Source organism: Argiope bruennichi, chromosome 8 (genome assembly GCF_947563725.1).
Source record: "Argiope bruennichi chromosome 8, qqArgBrue1.1, whole genome shotgun sequence".
In the NCBI taxonomy this organism is placed as follows: Eukaryota; Metazoa; Arthropoda; class Arachnida; order Araneae; family Araneidae; genus Argiope; species Argiope bruennichi.
Genome location: NC_079158.1, coordinates 105,459,756 through 105,482,521, shown reverse-complemented (window position 1 = coordinate 105,482,521; position 22,766 = coordinate 105,459,756). Strand labels below are relative to the sequence as shown.

Below are 22,766 nucleotides of genomic sequence, written 5' to 3'. Positions count from 1 at the left end.
ATATAATGGGGTATTTTAAAAAAGTAAAATATTTTTTTTAAATATTTTAAGCATTCTAATATATATTCCTTGACATTTTTACAAATCGCCAAATTTTAAAACTTCTCTTTGAATTCTCAATAGAAACCATCACTGAATTCCTTGTTAAGGCTGGAAAATGTTAAAAAAATTAACTTAGTAAAAATCAATGGTCTTAAATAAATATATACATGCATTATTAACCAAAATTGCTATTAAATAGTGTTGAAAATTGTAAAAAGTATTTAACCAAGTACTATTTTTATGCAGATGCATTTATTGTTATTTTTCGTATTTGTTTAGATTTTAATTATAAGCATTACTGTTAAATATTGTTCATTCATGTAATATTGCACAAAATGTATATTTTAAGATGAATGGATCTGTAATTGCATGCCTTTAAGAGATTGCATGTTAGTTTAATACTCATTTTGGTGAACTTGTCTATCTTTATTTACTGATTCCATAATTCCCAAAACTGTGACTTTTTTTAATAAAAAATGTCTAACAAAATTGATATGTTTATATCTGACATATTTTTATAAATACTGGTAACAAAATTGTCCACCAAACTTGTCACGTTTATAGGCTTAAGAAGAGAACACTTTTGAACAATATCACTTTATTTAAAGTAAACCAAAGACCTCGGTTACTACAAATCAAGCTCTTATATATACATGTAGAATGTTCTAGAACATTCATAGAACTAACTAAAGAGGAAATGACGTACAAGGATTAAGGAAATTATAATAATTGAATATTCCAGAAACTGATTCCATAATTCCCAAAACTGTGACTTTTTTTAATAAAAAATGTTTAACAAAATTGATATGTTTATATCTGACATATTTTTATAAATACTGGTAACAAAATTTATTGAAATTTTTTTAACCTTATCATCCCTGGAAATTAAAAATTTGTTATAAATAGTATCGAAATGAATAGAGTTAAAAATATATTGATCAAATAATTTTAATTACATTTTGCTTTGAAATAAATTATTTCGGTAAGTTGTTTTTCTAAAAAAATATCATTAAATTTATAAGAATTTTAAAAATTATCTTACATTTTTTTTTGTTTAGTTCGTAATTGTGTTAGTTAATAACTATTCTCTAAACAATGGTCAGATAAAACTTATTCAAATCAGAATCAAGCAGCGAAGATAGAGAGAATATAATTGAAACTCAATTCAAAAATTCAACATTCAAAGGAATACATTTGAAATGTAATTTTGAAAAAAAAAGCAACCTTTAGTTATAAATAGTCCACAAATTTTAATTGTGGTTATCTGAATTCTATAACAGAAAATAAAAAAGTACTTTTTTTTTTAACGAATGGATTCTTATAAGGAAAAAAAAAAAACGATATGCAATTAAATCAGATATGTTAACGTCATGGCAATACAAAAACAAAACCAAAAGATAGCCAACAAGAAAAGATTGGGGGAGGTGGGATCAAGAAACTTTGAATGAAGAGACGGAGATAAACAATATCACTTAGCCGGGCACCAATGACGTAGCAGCTGGGAGACCAAGAGGGTTATAGCTGCCCCGACTGCCAATTTCAGGGAACTTTAAGAATACAAAGCCTAGTGCTTGGTGTCACTTAAAAAAATATGAATAAAAGTCGAAACAAATACCAAGCAATGGGATCTGTTCCCACTTCGGAAAATACTGATTTCGACAAGTGGCGAAAAAATTTTATTCTGCCCTAGTCTACTTACCATCAAAATGCCACTATCTGGCTCCAGACTGTGCAAAATTCCCTGTCCCTTATTCTAGAATTAAAGGTAAGAAAATGTGGCTCTTCATCTTCTAACGTGACACTTTCCTAAGCGCAGTGAACAAATTACGTACTTGTTGATTCATTTTTCATATTCTTCCTTCGGACTTTTATTTCACTATTATTGAACTTTCAGAAGAGAAAAGTAACCAAATATGATGTGAACGAAAATATAAATTTTTAAAATAATTTCAGAGACTGTTGCGGGGCCGCGGTCACCTAGTAGTAAGATCCCGGCTTTGGGATAGGAGGGTTATAAATTTGAGTTCCTTAAAAATCCATGGATGTGTGAGGATCTGATACCCATTAAATTTAATGTTCGTTTGTCAAACACTCCTCACATTGATGTGGTGCGGAAATTTGGAGAGGGGTGTGCAGCTTAGGTGTCGTTCTCGCCGTGTGACCGGAGTTTAAAATTACGCGATCCGTCCCAAAATAGCCGTCATGTTACTTCTAAACATTAATAAAACTAAACAGGGAATTCTGCATTCCTATTGGAGTTGTCTTGTTTGTTTTTGATTCAAATAAGTCTATGCAGTTTTAAAACTTCTGATTGATTTCAAAAATCAGAAAAGGTCAGAAATACAATACCATAATATTTGTCTAAAGTTAAATCATTAAAGGTAAGTCTTAATATTTGTATATATTGTAGATATTTTATAAAATTTTATATGTGCGTTTGCAGGCATTACTCGGAGAGCTTCGTACTAAGGAAGCTGATTTTGATGTCTTGTCTGATGAATCCCAAGAACTTATTGCTGCTAGTGGCGAAATGAGGATTTCAATGGGAACTTCTCAAATAATATCGCGATTTCAGTCCATGCTTCTTACTTGCAAAGTAAGTGCTTCTCTGTTTTATTTTTTAATTAATCTGGTATTGCGTATTTCTTAAAATATATTATGTATATTCATAAATATATTTTGAATAAAGATTTATTTATTAACAATATTAATTCACAAACAAATTAATTATTTAATGATGCACACTCAACAAATATTGAGAATAATTATTGACGGATAACTAAATTTTCCTTTTAGGAACTTGCGAGGAAATGTGAGCAACATGTTGAAGATCACCAACAATTCAATGAAAAATATAAAGTTTGCTCTGATTGGATTGAAAATGCCGCCGCTCAGTATGCAAAAATAAATGTTCTTCCATATGATAGTAGCGAATCTTTGTTAAAGAAACTTAATCTTGTACAAGTGAGTTATTTCTCAAAAAAATTTGGGTTTACTACAAATTTTTCATATTTAATTGCTGTTTTTTTTTGACATTTTATCAACTATTTTATCATGTTCTTTTATTTACATAAACGGCAAATTTTGTATTTTGATTTCTATGTTATAATATATATATATAAAGCATTTATATTGTGATGATTCATTATGATTTATTATAAATTACAGTAGAACTCAATTATTTGGATTGATTGCTCCAAGCCTGATCCAGATAAGCAGAATGATACGAACTGAATTATTAATTAAAATGTGTTTATTTCTTTAGAGGAGAGGACGAAATTTTCTTATTAATATTCTTATTTAATGGCGACAGAAACAAATTTATGTTTGTATACATACGTATACTGTATTAACATATTATTACTTATCATAACAGTTAAAAGTCTGTTGCTTCTCCGTCTTTACTCAGAAATATTTGATTTGGGAATTTCTTTTTTCCCCTTTCTCCCCCTCCCCTCCCCTAAAGGTTATCTGGATACCAAAGTTCTGCTGTATTTCTGAAATACAAAATAAAAGTTTATTTTGCCTCTTTAAAAATGTACCAAAATATAAATTCATCAATATGAAATTGAATTTACGTTTAAGGAATATAATTTTTTACAAAGCAAAGTATTTTTGCCCTTGAGAAATATTATAGATAATATACATTTCATTGCAAAATCATAATAAAAGCCAATTACGAAACAAAGTTATGTAATTGACTGTGTGTAATTATGTTATACAAAGTTATATAATTATGTAATACAAAGTTATGTTATTGAAATTGTTTAATTTTGGCTATAGTAGTTGTTCTTAATGTCATTCTTACATAAAATTCCATTTTTCATCATACATTTCTATTTTTCTTTCATTTTTTTAAGTTGCCCTTATAAAATATATTAACATATTATTACATTTAATTTGAAATTAATTAAATTAAAATGAGATACGTATTAAGTCGGAAAAAAAAACTGTTATTAGACATGTGCGTGTTTGAGGTTCGAACTCGCAACGTTAGGGTTCATAGCCGAGTAACATAGCCACTAGACAAAAGTGTACACTCTTCTCCGGAAGTTGTTAACTGGCTTATAATGTTACCACCACAGACAGTATGAGAGAACAATCATAAGCAAAAATGTATATGAATAAATGTATTAACACATTATTGCATTTAATTTGAAACTAATTCGCTTCAAAGGAGAATTAATATTCAATCGAAAAATATATATATTGTTATTTACAATAATAATATATATATATATTGTTAGAACAATAATTCATAAATAAAAATATATATGAATAGTCCTCATTCTTTATGACCATAACACAAAATAAAAAGTATGCATGTCAGATGTTTGTAGAATCTATGTTCTTTCATTAACAAATTGTGTATGAACTTTTTCCTATTCATATAAAGAGCTTGTATACAGGTTTATTATTACATGAACATTTCCTATGAGGTTTACATTATTGGGCATAAGGTTCATATTATTGCCCATTGATAGAGTTCATTCAATTCATATAAATGGAGTTAGTTTGTGTATTATTTTTTTATTCTCTTTTCATAGACTTGATTGGCTTTGCTCATATCAATGCATTTATTTGAAAAGAAATTAGGTGATAACTGTATGTAAAAAGTGTGTATTTTTAATACAAAATATACAAAATAAAACAAATACAGAATTGTTGAAATAGTTGTTTATCTATGAACAATCAAAAATAATGAAATTATGTAATGGTTTTATCACTTTTAATCAGGAATTACTACAAACCAAAGATGAAGGCCTTAATATGGTGAGTGCTACTGTTCAGTATGGTGAGCAGTTACAAGTAGGTTCTTCACCTGAAGGATGGGAAACTGTTCAAGTTATGTTGCAGAATCTACAAGCAGCTTTTGATAAAGTGTTTGATGATGCATCTAGCTTGGAAAGATCCCTTTTGTCCACCCAGTTCGTTTGGTCAGAATTTGAAGAAACTTTACAACGATTGCAATCATGGATTACAAATTGTTCTTCCAATTTCTACGATTCACCTAAACAAGGAATCAATCTGGATGCTAAAAAAGGACTACTAAGAACATATAAGGTAATTTTTTGCATTTAATTAATTTTATGTACTAGTATTTATGTGACATGATTTTTTAAATTGTTTCCGTTTTTAGGTTAAAAAGAAATTTTATGATATAATTGGAATTATATTTTAGTTGATGTTTTGTATTTACAGGCATATTTCTTAATATTATTAAAACTGTTATTTGATATTTATTAAAAATGCGAATTATTTAATCAAATATTTAAATTATAAGTACTTATGTATCTGAATAATACATATTTTTAAAAAATATATTGAAAGCGATGCCATTTTATGTTTATTTAATTTTTTGTGTAAAGTTAACATCATCAATATTAATTTAATTACTGCTATAGTGCAGGTAACGTAGGTTGAGAACCTCTTATATATATAGTGCATCTTGCTGTATTTTTCTGTTATTCTTGATTGTAAAGAATAATTTATAAAAACATTGTTTTGCCAATAAGTTGTAGCAAATGTAATTCTTAAAAATATATTAAAATGTTCTTTCAGGCTCTACTTGTTGATATAAATGGCCATGACAGAGCTGTTGAAGACTTGCAGCTTTCACACGATTGTGTACCCACACTTGACAAAAATATTGATGATATCATCAACAACGTTGTTGAAAAACAGAAGTCTCTGAAATCAAAATCTGAAGTAAGTTGAATTCTATTCTGCATGTGGGTAGTAATTATAAAAATGCTTTACACAAGGGAACAAAATATTTTCTATATTTATACTTCATTATTTTTTGTATCCCATTTGTTTTTTTATAATTTATCTTTTTTATTAGGAATATATAACATTTTATGAAAACTGTGTACAAGAACATGATGCATGGAATAAAGCAATGAATGACATCAGGAACTGGTTGAACTCAACTCAGACATCTATTGATGCATGCAGGGATACTAATTTAGATAGAATTTCTCTTCTTGGAAGTCTACGAACTATTAAGGTATAGTTATCATATAGCATATTCATAAATTTATTTTTAAAATTCTGAATGTGGTTGCAATTATTAACCAAGAATTCATTCATTTAAAAATTATATTCTCTCCTTATATTCTCAATTTCTTTATCATAAATTTTAGAATTCTAACAAAATGTTGTATTAGTAATAAATTACAGTATTATATATTCATTTTAAAAAATGATGTTCCTTTTATTTAAATCTAATTTCCTATAAATTATATTTTTTCTTTGTAATAAAGTACTGATTTGCTATATTTGTTTACTTCTTACTTGTTCTATCAAAATTTCTTATGTAAAATATCTGTAAAGTATTCTTTCTGGAAATTATTTCTTATAATTGGTTTGATGAAGTCTTATTTATCAAAAGAAATCACCGTCACTCTCATTAATAATTATCTTTCGTTATATAGAACATTATCACCAGTTTTGATGCTGAGAGACCTAAACTTGCTAGTGTAGAAGAATCTTTCCAAAAAGTGCTGAAGTCTACACATGAAGATGGAAAGAATGCTCTTTCAGATGAACTTAAATCTCTCCAAAATTTATTTGAATCAACTGAAGCATCTGCTAAAAAGACAGCTGAATTGCTTGAAGATCTAATGAATCAATGGACCGATTATGAAGAAAGGGTGTCTGAAGTTCAGACCTGGATGAAAGAAATCGAAAACTCTTTGCAGAGTATTTGTTTAAAAGAAAGTTTGTCAGAAAAACGATTACAATTAGAAAAATTAAAGGTAAATGCTTCATTTTTAGTTTATTTTTATTTATTTTGCACCAAAATAATCTATTTTTAAAAAGTAGCATGTAAAGTAATTCTAATTAAATGTTAGAGGAACCATTGTAATTATTTATTTAAAATTCTTGTAAAATGAATTTAAGGAACAAAGATTTTATACATATATATATATATATATATATATATATATATATATATATATATATATATATAATATAGTATACATTTCTTCTGAGAACATACATTTCAAGCTACTTTTTATACAATTTTATTTATGATATTATTATTATAAAATTTTACTGTAATATTAATAATCAAATTTTACTATATAGAACATTCAAGGTGAAGTGAGAGAAAAAGAACTGGAGATTGATGCTCTTACTGACAAAATGCAACAACTCCAGAAAGGTCCTAGTAAGCGACGTATAAGTAAACTAAGTGAATTGGGAATAACATATCAGAATCTTGTTTCCAGAGCAAGGGTAAACATAACTTTGTATTTATATTACTTTTAATAGAATCATTGATAATTGTTGAGTTGCATAGATTTGATTCTGTATTACGATATATTTTATTCGTTTGAATCCTTCTTCTAGGATACTTATGCTAAATGGAACCAATATGTCATTGATCATCAAGAATTCTTAAGTATAGTTGCTGAGTTTCAGAAGCATTTGACAGATTTAAAACATAAACTTGAACAATGTCAAACACCTGAAGGCACATTAGAAGATATCCAAGAGAAATTAAAAACTGTACAGGTATAAATTGCCGAGTTTTTTAATAAAATTTATGGATTTTTTTTATTATCATTTTGGTGATTTAATCTTATACCTTTAAAAGAACAATTCTTGTATATATATATTTATTTCGTGTATCTCGGAAACGGCTCTAATGATTTACTATTTAGATAAGGTTTTGCTTTTAAGTTTATCTATATAGGTGTCTAGCCTGAAGAAAACGCGATTTTACATCAAAAAATATTATTACAACTAACTATTAGTGTTCAAGAAATGGTGCCATCAGTTCAAGTAGAACCTTAATAAACCGAGGTTAATGCCCGAGCTTCAGTAAAAAGCTTATAACTTTAAACTAGCAATTCTTATATATCGTATATCACGAAAACGGCTATAAAACTTTTTATAAATAATTATTAGAGCCATTTATTAACTATTATATTCTGCTCTCATGATGATAGTATTATATAGCGCCATCTTCGACTCGCTTTCACCATGGTAAAACTGAGTGTAGATTCAAAAATATAAGTAAGGATAAATAAACTGCAAAATGAATAATGTAGTAGAGCATATTTTTTCGAATAACATGTTCAATGCATTAAATGACCGTGTGGTGAATTGCATATAAGCCAGTAAAAGAGCTTCTACCCGAACAGCTGTTTTGGTAAAATGGTTTAGTTACTTGACTGCTAACCAAAAGGTCCCAGGTTCTATCCTAGCGCATCGCACACCGCCAAAACCAGTTAATGTTAAATAAGTGCAGACCAGTTAAATAAGTACATTAAATGACCAGTTCATATGTAGTAAGATTTTAAAATACACGATTCTACAAAAAACAAAAAAACAAAAAAAAACTGCCGACTTAAGTTTTGTCTCTTTGGTACTTTATTTTAACTTTCACTATAAATAATATTTTTGAAATTTTCTGATAAACTTATTGCTAATATAGCAAAATATAAAACAAACTAGAAAAGAATATTGCATAATTAAACTCCTAATATTGTTTTAAATTATTTATTTTTATTATTTTTAGGATATTGCTTGTGAAAAAGAATCCCTTTCATCAACGTTCCAGAACATAACTGATAAAGCACAAGTTGTCTTATCATCTACCGCTCCAATGGGTCATTCAGCTATAAATGAAACTATACAATCTCTCCAAGAACTGCTTTCCACTATAGTACTGAATTCATCCACCATAAAAGTTTCTCTTGAAGACTGCCTACACATGTGGGCTACTTTCTTGCATTCTATGAAGCAAGTTGCTAAAGTGACTGATAATATTGAACACACCTTGGAAGAAGCAAGAAAATACCAATCCACATTAGCTGAAAAGAAATGTCAATTAGATAAAGTTAAAGTAAGGAAAATATATTCCTAAATTATCATTAAAATTGTTTTTCAAAACTGAAATTATTAATTTGTACAGTTCCTTTTAAATTGAAGCGTGGAAAATGATGTATTAGTATAATAGGTGTTTATCAATTACTTGTATATATTTATATGTGTTCACGAGATAGAATCTCAATTCATATCGTTGAAGAATATTCCATTTAATCCAATAAATTAATTCGGTTAGACCCAAGATGCCTAAAAATTTACTACATTGATATTATTTTGATTTTGAACCAAAATATGAATTATACTTTTAAATGTGTTAAGAGAAAACAATGTGTTTAGGATTTGTAATCAGGCTGCCATCAATTTTGTAATCATACCTGAACAGTTATGTTGGCCTAAAAAGCCTCATATCGTTGAAGAAAATTCCATTTAATCCAATAAATTAATTCGGTTAGACCCAAGATGCCTAAAAATTTACTACATTGATATTATTTTGATTTTGAACCAAAATATGAATTATACTTTTAAATGTGTTAAGAGAAAATAATGTGTTTAGGATTTGTAATCAGGCTGCCATCAATTTTGTAATCATACCTGAACAGTTATGTTGGCCTAAAAAGTATTCATATAATGTCTCTGCATTAATATCTATTATATTTATACTGTAGCCATTTAAATTCATCGTGTATAGGATTAAAAGTGGTGGAAACTAATTTGCTAATTTCTATTTTGTAAAGACATCAGTTTGCAAAATCGTAAGGTGTTAATCAAAGAACAAATCACGTTTTCTAGTTCTTCGATTTTTTTATTAAATAGATATTTTTGTTGTTTCATAAGCAATCAAATACCTAATTACAGTTTTGATGATGCGTCAAATTACTGTAGCTTGGACTAAAGGGATCATCCATCCTATGCGGTGATGCTTTGAGTTCGTTTAGCGATATACATTAATGAATTGCCATTTCAAAGAAAAAGTGCTTAAATAACTGCCATCCAAAAAATCAAACATTTAGTATAATAGTTTATTTTGATAGCAAATGGTGTTTTTGATAATAGGAGATGTTTTTGAGCTCAGTAAATAATTATTTTTCACCACATCTACTCCTCTTAATATTTCCTTCATCCATTTGTTGACGGATGTATTCGTCATTTTCAAACCATCCGAAGATTCAAGTTCTTTCTTTGCAAAAAAAACTATAAAATTCTTACCCCAGGAGTCCTCACTGATTCCTCTCTTGCACGATAAAATAATAAAACTTTTAAAAAGACGATAAAAAACGATAACACTTTTTTTTTTTTTTTTCTTTTGTTTAGCTGTTATTTGATCCGAGGATCAAAATATTATTCCCTTGAAATCTATCGAATGTTAAAAATTAGAACTAGTCTCTTAGCCACTTTCATTATTTATTTAATATCGTATCGTGCAAGTATATCGTATTTACATTTCAATTGGTATTTTGGTCATAATTACGATCTTAATTTACTGGGTTTTGGAAACAGGCTTGTATAGTGAATATTCTGAAAAATAATTTTATCTTTTGATCAGATTCTACCTTTTGATCTATAAAATTTGTAAAAAATTTGATTTTATAAAATACTTTATTCAAATAATCGTAACAGAATTATCAGATGTTTAATGTCAATACTGCTGTAGTAATAATATAAATAGGATGCTATGAAGTAATGATTTAGTAATGATTGTTTCTTTGCATTTTTTATGTTAACGTTTGCCATAATACGGGTACAAATAGTAATATGTTCTCATCTATAATTTGTAATGATATTTTAGAGTCTCCAACATAAAATACAACAAGAAAAGATGGAAGTTGATAGTCTGAAAACTAGATCGGAAGAAATGATCGAAAAAGGTCCTCACTGTGCATATACATCAGAAGCCATGGACATTGTACATAGATTCTATGCTGCTTCAGAATCTATTAATGTAAGTTCATTTTAAAGTTTTATAATTTTTTTTATAAATTTGTATTGTAAAAATTTTATTAAAGTCATTATGTATCCATTTAATTAATAAATTAAAAATACTCCTTATTATATTCATAACTGTAAATATTTCATGTAACGAAATTTCACTACATTTAACATAATTTTCTCTTTTTAATATGTAATTTTTTTGTGTTTTCTAAATAATAACAATAGTTTACTTTTTATCAATAACTGCAAAAGTCCAAAAACTGTGATCCAATCTATTTACATTCTATTTATGATATATAGATAAATGAAAAAGAGAAAATTTTTCAATATTTTTGTCGCATTATTTGCATTTAAATTGCATTCCTTTAATAATATTTTAACATGATAGCGTTTATAGCCCGACATAATTCTTTTTATTGTTTTAGGTATTGTATTTATATACAACACGTTGTGACACAATATTAAATATTGTTTATGTGTGTGTGTGTCCATTAGCATTGCTATCATAAAGATTAAATTTTAAAAAAATAACATAAATATCGATTAATCAATCCTACAGCATTATTGTTACAATATTCCAAACTAAAAACTTGGATTTTTTTTTTTAAATTTTTATAATTTTTGATGATGCATGTATTATCTATACTATGTTCTAATGTCATTAAAATTATTTTCAGGGTCTTGTTCTTCAGAATGAGCAAAATTTCAAGAATCATCAAACATTTAAAAGTAACTGCGACAATCTTGTGACTTGGATGCGACAGTTGAGGGAGAAGATTCCTCCAGTTACACGATCACTGAGTGACAAATTGAACTTGGAATCCAGTGCTTCGATTTTGGAAGTATGTATTAATAAATTAAATATTCTAATTTTTTTTTCTATTTGCTTTATCTAACCTTTTTATGTTTTTATGGATGAGTCGTATATAATGAAATAATTCTATAATGTTAACGGTTAGATTATTTTTATGAGTATTAATGTAGAAAAGAGGTGTATTTTATTAATTAATTCTCCTCCACAAAAAGTGATTTTTATACATTGCATCCTAGTTATAAACTTTAAAAAAAATCTTTGTTTGAAGAAGTTTAGGTTTCATAAGAGGGATAACATATAAAAATATATTGCAATACATTTGTGCAAGTTTGAGGTTCGAACTCGCAACTTTAGGGTTCATAGCCGAGTAATAAAGCCACTATACAAAAGTGTACACTTCTTTCAGGAGTTTGTTATCTGGCTTATGAATTTACCATCACACATTTGTCAAATTCAAATTGAAATTCATTGTTCTTCATATTTTTATGTTCCCATATAAATTAGTTCTAATTATGTTTGCAGGAACTATTAGCTAAAAAGTCTCAGGGGCAATTGAAAGTTGATGCCATCATACAATCTGGAGAAATTGCTATGGCCACTAGCTCTGAAAGTGGAAAGAAAATGATTTCAACAGATATGGAAAATCATACTACAGATTTCCAAAACCTGTTTATTGAAATCGCTGACCTAAAAGAAGAATTAGGTAGTCCATTTAGATATCCAATTGTTTATTTTTTTTTTTTTAAAAATACTATTCTATTTCCTAATTTCCTTCTTATTTAAATTAGTTTCTTCTTTTTGTACTTGTTGATGCATTGATAGATATAAATTTAAAGTCGATAAAGATAATTCCAAGTTCTGTATTTATATTTTAATATCATTTTTACAAAAACCCTGTAAATAAAATCTATACAGTAGTTTGTTTTTTGAAAAAAAAAATCAATTTAAAATTATTTATGCACATTTTTTGAAAAATGTTGATAATAATCCACCTTCCAATTCAATATATTCTTTGTAAGCTTTGGCAAATGTAAATAAATTCATTCAATTAAATGAAAATTCGCTTACAATATTTCATTAATAATCATGATTGCTCAATTACATAATGTATTGATTAAATATGACCATGAAAAATCATTCCAACTTTTAAAAAATCTGTGTTTTGATTATTCTTTTTTATATATACTATATATTCCTTTTTTAAAAAGCTTTCATTTTCTTAGTGATATATTTTCAACTGATCTATAAGAAATTTTTTCTTTATTCTTATTTCATTTCATTTAGATAACATTTGTATACAACTGAGAGAATTTAAAGATGAATATGAGAAAGTTAGTGAGTGGTTACAAGCAATGGAGACTGATGTTAAAGCACAAAAGACAACACTGAAAGCAACTCTTGAAGAAAAAGAAGCTGTTGTTAAATACTGCAAGGTAAATATTTCAATGTTCTGATATATATAGAGTAGAAGTTTAATATTTTTCTTAGAAGCCTTTTTTTCCCCGCCAAAATTTTGACGCTTTGAAAATGTTATAATTGACTCATACTACTTATTTTAATTTTTTCTTTTGTGATGTATATTTGAAACCTTAGGCAGATTTGCTTTTTTGGTAATATGGTATAATAAGTAAAATACATAGTAAAAGTAAGTAAGTTTGTCATTGGTTAATTTTAATTAAAAATTTAGATGCAGGATATTTTGTCGATTTTTTTTTCATATTTATTACTTTTATTTATAAAAAATAACTCTACTCTATTATGGCTAAAGAATAAAAAAAGGACAAGAAATATAGTATTAAAATAAATACAATTGTAAAGAACTTATTTATATAAAGAATTTTCAGTATAGCTAAAATAAAGATATAATTAAATGTTACTTTAATTATTAAAGAATTTAAAAATTAAATTCTTTCTTATTTATTTTCCAGGAAAAGGTAATATATATATATTCATTCTTAGAACATCTCAGAAATTGCATTAGTGTTTTTATTGTAACATTGAAAGATTAAATTCAAACTCTGAGATATAAATCTGAGTATTAAATAATTAATCTGGTTCATTTTTGTATTTTTAGTTATATTTTAAGCAAATTTTGTCCTATTTATAGATAGTATTTCCTTGTATTTTAATAAATGTATTTTTGTTGTGAAATGTAGAATCATGTCATGTGATTTGTTGTTTGTTTTTAAAATTTGATTTTTCTCGTTTTCTTAAGCCAGAAACAATACTAATCATCCTTCTTTCAGGGTGTACTGGATGAATTAGAAAAGGGCAAAGAATCGATGGAAAAATTAACTGCTTCAGCTTCTGGACTTTTAGCATCCCATTTGGATACATACATAAGAAATCAGTTAACAATAATTAATTCTAGATTCCAAGTATTACGTAATTTAGCTAAGGTATGTAAATATCAATTGAAAATAATGCCTGAAAGATATAAAATTTCCATTTGTGTCAAACTCATTACTTGTTCCATTTTTTAGGATGTTAGTGATAAGGCTAATAACAGCTATGAGTTACACAAAATCTATAAAGAAAAATTAGCTGAGAGCAAGAGGTGGATAGATTCAACTAATGAAAAGATAAGACAAATTGGGAAAATAGAAGGCAATAAAGCTCATTTGGAAAAGCTGTTAAATGACATTCAAGTAAGTAGTATATAAGTTAATATTTTATCTAACTCTTTTTTTTCCCCTTCATATTTTTAATATTTTTCTTTGGTCCAAATAAATTGTCTGCTTCTAAAAATACCAGTATTTAATGTTAGTAATCTTGATTAATTTGTAGTTTTTTTCTAAATTATTTTTTCAAAAATTCTCGGAACATGAAATTAAAGAATTTACAATAGGAGAGAATGATCTTTTAACTTGTACTAAATCAAGTTGGTGCCTGCTTCTTAGAAATTTTTATTTCGTTTTATTTATATTTCATGTGTTTGAATTCATTCTCAATTTTTTTAATTGAGTCAGTAAATTAATATATATCTTTGTACTCACATGCATTCAAAAATTTAAAAGATTTAATTTTTACTTCCTTTCCTTTGATTCAATAAAATATGAATAATTCTATTTTTAACATTTATTACTTTTTTTATTGCTGTACAATATATATATATATATATATAATATATATATATATATATATATATATATATATATATATATATATATAATATCAAGAATCAAGTGTGACTTTTCTAACAGCTAGTCTTAATATTTTATTTTTGATTTGTTCTATGATGGATGATCTTAAATTGCCAAAATAATATTTTTAAATATGTGTAACTTTGTATATTTTACAGGTTCTTGGAAGAAAACAAGATGATGGATTATCTTTGGTTCAATCAACAATTGTTGCCTCGGATAAAGCTGCTCGCACTTCAAACCAAGCCGGAAAAGATGTAATAGCTACTGAAATTCATGAATTACAGTCACAATGGGATAGATTGCTGCATAGTATATCGGAAACAAAAGTAAGTTTTCCTAAATATCTGAACAGAAAATTATTTTTGGATAGCTTTTTCAGTTCTGTGAATTTGTGTAATATATTTTCTTTTCCTTTGATGGATTAAAATTTATAACAGACAATAAGCAAATTTGTATTCATTAATTGAATTTTAGAATTTTTTTTAATTAGACTTAGAATACATTTTGTAGTATAAGCAAAAAGCATGAATAATTAGTAGATTAATTTTGAATGAAATTCATTCTTTTTGTTGTTTTATATCTTTCCAATAAAAATTTTTGAAAGATTCTATTCCGCTTCGAGAAAAGAAGTAAGTGTATAAGAGAATTTGTTTATAAGCAATTGCTTTCTTATCATCGATATTATTTTTATTATAATTTTCAAATGGGAGAAATATTTCCTCTTTTTCGCTAGAGTGATTATGAAATCTCCAATATTAAAGACTCTCGACAATCTGCTGATATCAGACCAAAGGATTGCAGGTGCCAGATTCGCACAGATTTATTAAAATAGTGCAATTTGAATGCCTAAACTTTGTTTATCGCAAAAAATATACGTATATAACAATATAAAAAATCTATTTCATATTTAATAAATGCAAAACAAAATATCTATATTATATCTTTTATGTCGACAGTACGTCAGATCATTGAAATTGGCATGCAATTAATTTATTTCACTTCAGTCGTATTCGCTTTTCTAAAGTCGTTGAACAATAAAGCCTTTTTGTCGTAGTGCAGAATGTCTACTATAAATTTGCCATGCCTATTGTGGGTATGCAAGAATCCATTTTTGCGCACGGAGACCTGGGGTGTATGGCCTTTCTTTCAAAATGGTGGTAAATATACGGACATCAAAGGCCATTTAGTGGACTTTTGACTGTGTTCTTGCAAATTATTCATCACATTCGGACACAGAAACTCGAGCACCACTTTGAGTATGTCAAATCACGGGCCATGAAACAAGGCTTATTGGTGCAGTGATGTATTTCTGAGAATCTGTTGTAAACTGGCATCAAATTTTTATTATTTGAATGTACCTTTTACAAAAGCCTAGAACAGTTCTCTTTTTCCTAAGTTTTATTATTATTATTTATTTATTTATTTTTTTTGTTATTATTGTTACATTCTCCAAAGAAAAGGAGTACATTCTAAATCTTTACAATAAGATAATTTTTTTAAATATTCATTGTAAATTAAGTTTGACATATGCAAGTGAAAAGTACTTTACTATATGTTACTTATATTATTTATATTATTTTATATTAGATCGCCATCGAAACCGCTCTTCTCCAATGGGCTGATTATACATCTTCTGAGGCAAAACTCATTGAATGGCTTACTGAGCATGAACAAATGCTAAAAGAAGTGAAAAAGACGAATATACCTCCCATGACAAAAGAGAATGTCAATCAAAGAAAGGCAAGATTGCGCAAAGCCAATGTAAGTATTTATTTATTTATTTATATTTTACATTTATATATAAATCAACTGGCGTAGCCACTGAGAAAAAGGAAGGGGGTATAAACGTTGCAAGAGCCGTTTTTAGAAAGCAACTATGGAAACAAAAAATTTATATGTTTATGTCACTTAAGATGAGAAAAAAAAATTTTTTTAACGAAATATGTGTTGCTGAAGAAAAAAACCCATTTCAATAGAGAGATTTTACCATCGATAAATCACTGGTGACGCATGAGGGGGAAATAATTACAGTATGCTCTGGACGTCACTGTGTATATTATGACAAATAGTAAAATGATGATATTTTTAATAAATATGTAACTTTTGAATTTTTGTTATTATGCTATTAAGATGCCAGGGGTTACCATTTAGTAACGACGAATTTTTCTTTCATTTATATAAATAAATTTTATAAAAGCAATTTTTGAAATTCTCACTTCATACTAGTGCATTAAATTACTCATTTTTTATGTTAATTATTTTCTATTTTGAAGTCTTTAATTTATACTTATCTATTATAAATATCATCAAAATAAATTTTTCACTAATGCATTATTCTGGTTTCGCCTTTGGTGTAAAATCAAAATTTGCTAAAATTAAGCGATTAATTGAGTACTAAATTTCGAAAATACTAAAATATTGTATTATTAGTAAGAGTGCACTAATATACAGAATTTCAAACCTATAGCATATCAGAAAATGAGAGAAAATTCGATTGTAAAGACAAAATTTTACAAAAAAAAAAAAAAAAAAAAAATTAAGTCTTTTTACTATAGATAATATTACAAGATTATTTATTTATTTTTTGTTACTTTCACAAAATTTAAAATATTTTGCATTTAATTCAAAGCTTAAAATGATATGCATGTCGCTTTTTTTATCATTATCTATGTTACATGTTAGACATTTATTTAATTTCTAGAGCATGGTACAAGATATTGAATCATTTGAGCCAATGATAGAATCTATCCAGACAAAAGCTGTGCAACTTCATCAACCAGTATCACCAGAAATACACGAAAAGTATCAAAAACTTGTCGAAGACTCCAAGGTATGAAACGAATTATTGATTCTTAAAATCCAAATTAATAAATATTACTCATTTATATTATTTTTCTGTAATTAAAATGGCTTGATAATTAAAAATTGTTAATTAAGATTTGTTCATATTAGGCTTTGTTACATGCGACTATATTTGTATAAATTGGTAAATATTTGTAAGGGGCGAGTAAATTTTTCTTCACCTGGAGTGAAGGCTATATAAATTTGGACCTATCCTGATTCCAGTATGTGCTTATGACTTTATCCATATGAAGTTTTTAAGCCAATGATTTCAAAAAAATAATAAGCGAAAGCTCGTCAATTCAGATGACTGTAATTAAATTTAATGCGATTAAAAGGTTTGATACTTGCAGAAGCAGAGCAACCATCGAAAGCTTTCTAAATTTTCCTATTATTTATATGATCATTTCGAACAAAGTGATAGAATGCGATGCTTAAAGCAAAACGGCATTGGCATAATAAAATAATAATAATTAGTTTATGAGCGAAATAGAGTACAAATTAAAATTGCATAAAATATGCAACTAAGCGTGTTTTCTAATATCTAAACGCATGTTGTCGTGCACTAATGTATGTTGTGATTTTTTTAAAAAATACAATCTCGCATGAGCGTGGCATAAGAAAAGAAGGTACAGTACACTCCCGATTATCCGCGGAATTGGGTGGCGCGGCCGCCGCGGATAATCCGAAAAAAGCTAAAAACGGGTATAGCAAAAGAGAAAACAGTCATTCCAACTTTGAAAAATCGTTTTATGTACATTAAAACGTAAAATAAACAGCAGGAAATGTTTAACTAATGCTTAATATATTAGTATATCACTCAAAACTAACCTAAAATGCATTTTGTGAATGAAAATAGAAAAGTCCTTTGTACTTACGAGAGGCGTCAAGGATACACAGAAAAATTAATACGTATGTGCTATTTTAATGCTATAATATATTATGTAATTACAAAAGCATAACTGTAAAACTACATCTTTTTGAAGAAATCAGTCATTTGTGTTTGCTTCTTGCTTTGGAAGTATTTTTTCTTTGGAAGCAAAAAAAAAAAAACCCTTAGTGCGGCAGGCGCGGATAATCGGGAGTCTACTGTAATGCAATAGTCACAAACATTTTTTCGACCTCGACATTTTGATGAATCGTCACGATCCAGATCTCTCCGAGTTCGAAAAATGCAAAACTCAAATTATGTTTGTGAACATACTAACTCAAACATGCTTTGAACTAGATAAGTGAAATTCGTTATTAGTTGTTTACACCAAATTCCTAGATAGGTATCAAAAACTGAATGAAATCCATTCTCAGAAAATGTGTGCCCGAAGGCAATTGTACACAATAATTGCAAAATAGGAAGTGCTAGATAGATTAAATATAGTACACAGTTTAGAGTGTAAATTTGTATCTGAACGTCTATCAATCTGTTCATTCGTATGAATGCAAATATCACTACATTAAAACGCAACGATTCAACAATTTTTCCTAGAAATTTCCACGTATTTATTTAAAATTTTGGAAAAATGACTTCAAGAATTTTTTAAAGCTATTTTTTTGTAGTTTTAAAATTATCTTATATCTAATAATTATACATTGAATATTATCATTTGACAACTTGATGTTGTTTTCGTTACGGGGTTTTGAATAATTGAAGGCAACGAATAATTGAAGATCGAAATCACGTAGGCAAGGAATAAAGCATAAATTCATCTTCATCTGCTTCACCTGCTTTTACCAGTATTGAATTATTATTATGTATGCTTCTTTGAAAGCAGATGCGTTTATAAAAGGTTGATTTGCTGTTAGAGACATGGGGTTTTCACCATAGTAATCCTACGAAGTCTGTAGAAGAACCCCCCATGAAGTCATCTACTGCGCATGCGCAGAGGGTTTTTGTTATATCTCGTAAACTATATATCTTAGAGACAATGGGTTTTCTCCATAGTAATCCTACGGGGCTATAAAAGATCCCCCATGGTGTCCTCTACTGCGCATGCGCAGATGGTTTTCGTTATATCTCGTAAACTACATATGTTAGAGACATGGGGTTTTCACTTAGAAGTACCCCCAGGGGTCCTCTAAGCCCCCCAAAAATGTTACTCATTGCGCATGGGCAGTACGGATTTTGCTAAATATTAGTCAAATCAATGTCGGATCGATACCATAGAGTTCCTATGGGGCTCGGGATGTCGATGACATCAACTTCAAGTCAGACCGGAATTTGTTATATCTCGGCTTCTATTCAACGTACAGACGAGTGCGACCCGTCTAAACACTCGTCTCGATGAATAGAGTCGAATGACATTTTTATCGAAACTCTGGTCTCGGTATGGTCCAAGATCGGGTTTCGAAATTTACAAATTCGAGTTACATTGCATTTGCTCGTATCGTTGGATAATACTCGACGAAATGCACCTAACGATACGAGTTTTACGTTGCTACTCCTAGTGATTCGCGAGTTACAGGCTCTCAAAGTTGTAAAAATTTGAATTTTCGAGCGAGTTTTTCGACCTCGTTTTTGCAAAAACTCTCTTTACGACTGGCATCGATACACTCTACTTGATGTCCTCTATCGAACGATACCACATTTACGTCGCTTTCGTAATTAGAAGCCGAGAAACGAGAACGGGAAAAGAACATAATGTGGTTTTGGTTAGGGGGCGGGGGGGGTTGAAGCTCGAAATCTCGTAAGCAATGAATAAATCATAAATGGGGTCCTAAGCTTTCTCTCGATGAAGCCTTTCAAAGAAAAAAAGAAAGGAAACGAAAGAGCAAACAGAGGTCAGAACAAAACCTTCAATAATCAAAAACGAATGATGAAAATTTAAAATTAGAAACTAATCGAATTAAACATGAACATAAAATAGCTTTACACCGGGAACGAAGAAAGCGTAAACGTGTGTTGCATATTCTCAATCGTAACACTCAGCTTCAAACACTAAACGTGTCCATTTGGATCCTGCATCACGACCGTGAACGTTCAACGCAAAACGTCTCCTTTTCGATTCTAATTTCAAATATCGCTTTCTAACTCTAAGCAATTCATCGAAAAAAAATGTTCTCAGTTGATAACTTGAAATTTGCGATAGCAAATTTAAATTTTCTAGTATTTTTTTTTATTTATTTTTATTTGATCTGTTTTACTTTTGTGTATAGAAATACAGAGATCATCAACAAAATGTGATGGACTGCCTACAGCAATTCATGGATTCCTGCATGGATATTTCTAAATGGCTCAGCTCTGCTCGGGAAAAATTGAGCAAATGTGCAATGCCGTCTGGAGATCGAGAGGCGATGAAAGACAAGACAAGCAAAATCCAGGTATATTACAGCATTGTTTTGCATATTAGTTAAATCAGTAAAATTAAATATTTTTTTAAGTAATAATAGCATAAATGGATGACCAGATAGTAAACATTTATATTTTCAAAACTATTATGCATAATATGATCAGTACATAAAGGGCTTTTGGAAGCCCTTTATTTTGGTAGGCTTTGAACTGGAAAACTCCAGTGGAATGAGCGTCATTTTGTTAAAAGATACAATATGTACTATCCTCACATATACTTTAATAAATAACTTCATTTGCAACATGTTCAATAATTACTTCCTGTTGAGCAATGTTAGAAATAAAATTTGGAACTTTTTGATTATTTTCATATATTGCAATTTATATGAAGCTTTATATTTTCAAATATATAATGTATTGAAATTATAATTTCGTCATTCATTTGTGCTTATCCTGTAAAACATGTATAAATAAACATTTAGCTGTCCTAATGTAAAAATGGGAATATTTATTCATTCTGTTGTTTCAATGTTAAAATTGAAGAAACTGTCATGTATTTATACAAAAGAAGTAATCTTTTGAAAAGCATTTAATATTATTATGAATAGCATGAGTGATTATTATTTTATAAAATTTAAACTACATCAAATACGATAATATAAATCATGACTGCTTTATTATTGTATAAAATAAAAATCTCATAAAGCAAATCTGTCAACTATATGTATATTATCCAAGGTTTTTGGAGGACTCTAATCTTTTGTACTAGCACTGTATGAATAGACACGACGACAACAACAACAAATGTATATTATAAACAATTTCTTTCTTTTTTTAATTTTCAGAGAATAAGGTATCGAATGGTTTTAGACAATGATGGTTATGGCTTTAAAAAATGTGAACTTAATTTTTTACATTGCTTTCAGTTTCCAAAATAAATGCCGCAAATAAATGTTTGATTTAATAATAAAAAGAAATGAAGCGGAAAAATTCTATATTCAAAGAAATAAATATTTAAAATCTTCATAAATTAAGATTTTTTTAAAAATATTGGTGAGATAAATATGTAAAAAAATTATTTCATATGTAAAATATTAAATTCGGTATTTAATGACTTTTCTTTCTTTCTCTCTCTCTCTCTTTCTCTTATATTATTTTTCATCCATTTTGAGATTTTTTTAAAGTTGTTGCTGTTAGATATTAAATTGCTATTGGGAATTATTTCTACTAGAATTAATGCAGAAATAATTATTTATTTCAATGTACAATAATATTAAGCTATTAAATGACAATATAGAGTTACCTCATTTAAAGCATGTCAGTTTTTTTTTATGTAAAATAACAATATATGATTATTTATTTATTTATTTTACAGATTCTGCAATCAGAATTAGGAGAAGGCTTAGAAAAACTCCATCATGCCACCTTCCTTGGAGAAGTGGTGAAAGAAAACGTCGAAACCGAAGAGGAAAAATGCATGATAGATGAAGAGCTGCTGAAGTTGCAAGAGGAATACGAGCTACTCAAAGCAAATGTTGCTGAAGTCAAAGTGTTGCTTGATGTTGGTGTTGTCAAATGGAACGAATATGATGAACAGTATGCAAAATGTTCTGAATGGTTATTAAAAATGGAGCCTCTTGTGCAATCATATGCCAAGCCTCAAGCAGACCTTCTGTCTAAAAGGGCAAGACTTCAAGAATTTCAAGTATGTATTGTTTTCTCTTAAAGCACTTCCATTTTTCCTTTTATATTTCTAAGGAATTTACATAGAAATCTAATTGGATGTAATGATTCTTTGTAAATAATTAGTTTAAACTTTCTGGATTTCAACCTGGATCCTGTTTTATTTTTGCGGCTTTGCATTTGG

The 22,766-nt window shown here is 28.1% G+C and overlaps 1 protein-coding gene across 4 annotated transcripts in view; it reads left to right on the top strand.

Annotated features, from left to right (window-relative positions):
- LOC129981204 (muscle-specific protein 300 kDa-like) overlaps positions 1–22,766 on the top strand; it is a 293,675-nt gene that overhangs the window by 187,389 nt on the left and 83,520 nt on the right. For all 4 annotated transcript variants that reach the window (XM_056091946.1, XM_056091947.1, XM_056091945.1 and 1 more), the window contains 20 exons: positions 2,486–2,638; positions 2,839–3,006; positions 4,780–5,106; positions 5,605–5,751; positions 5,888–6,052; positions 6,480–6,803; positions 7,138–7,287; positions 7,402–7,566; positions 8,576–8,902; positions 10,673–10,825; positions 11,493–11,657; positions 12,152–12,332; positions 12,914–13,062; positions 13,876–14,028; positions 14,113–14,277; positions 14,931–15,101; positions 16,363–16,536; positions 17,477–17,605; positions 20,767–20,931; positions 22,275–22,604. In XM_056091946.1, the coding sequence (XP_055947921.1) occupies positions 2,486–2,638; positions 2,839–3,006; positions 4,780–5,106; positions 5,605–5,751; positions 5,888–6,052; positions 6,480–6,803; positions 7,138–7,287; positions 7,402–7,566; positions 8,576–8,902; positions 10,673–10,825; positions 11,493–11,657; positions 12,152–12,332; positions 12,914–13,062; positions 13,876–14,028; positions 14,113–14,277; positions 14,931–15,101; positions 16,363–16,536; positions 17,477–17,605; positions 20,767–20,931; positions 22,275–22,604 (3,861 nt within the window). The remainder of the gene's footprint in view (positions 1–2,485; positions 2,639–2,838; positions 3,007–4,779; positions 5,107–5,604; positions 5,752–5,887; positions 6,053–6,479; positions 6,804–7,137; positions 7,288–7,401; positions 7,567–8,575; positions 8,903–10,672; positions 10,826–11,492; positions 11,658–12,151; positions 12,333–12,913; positions 13,063–13,875; positions 14,029–14,112; positions 14,278–14,930; positions 15,102–16,362; positions 16,537–17,476; positions 17,606–20,766; positions 20,932–22,274; positions 22,605–22,766) is intronic.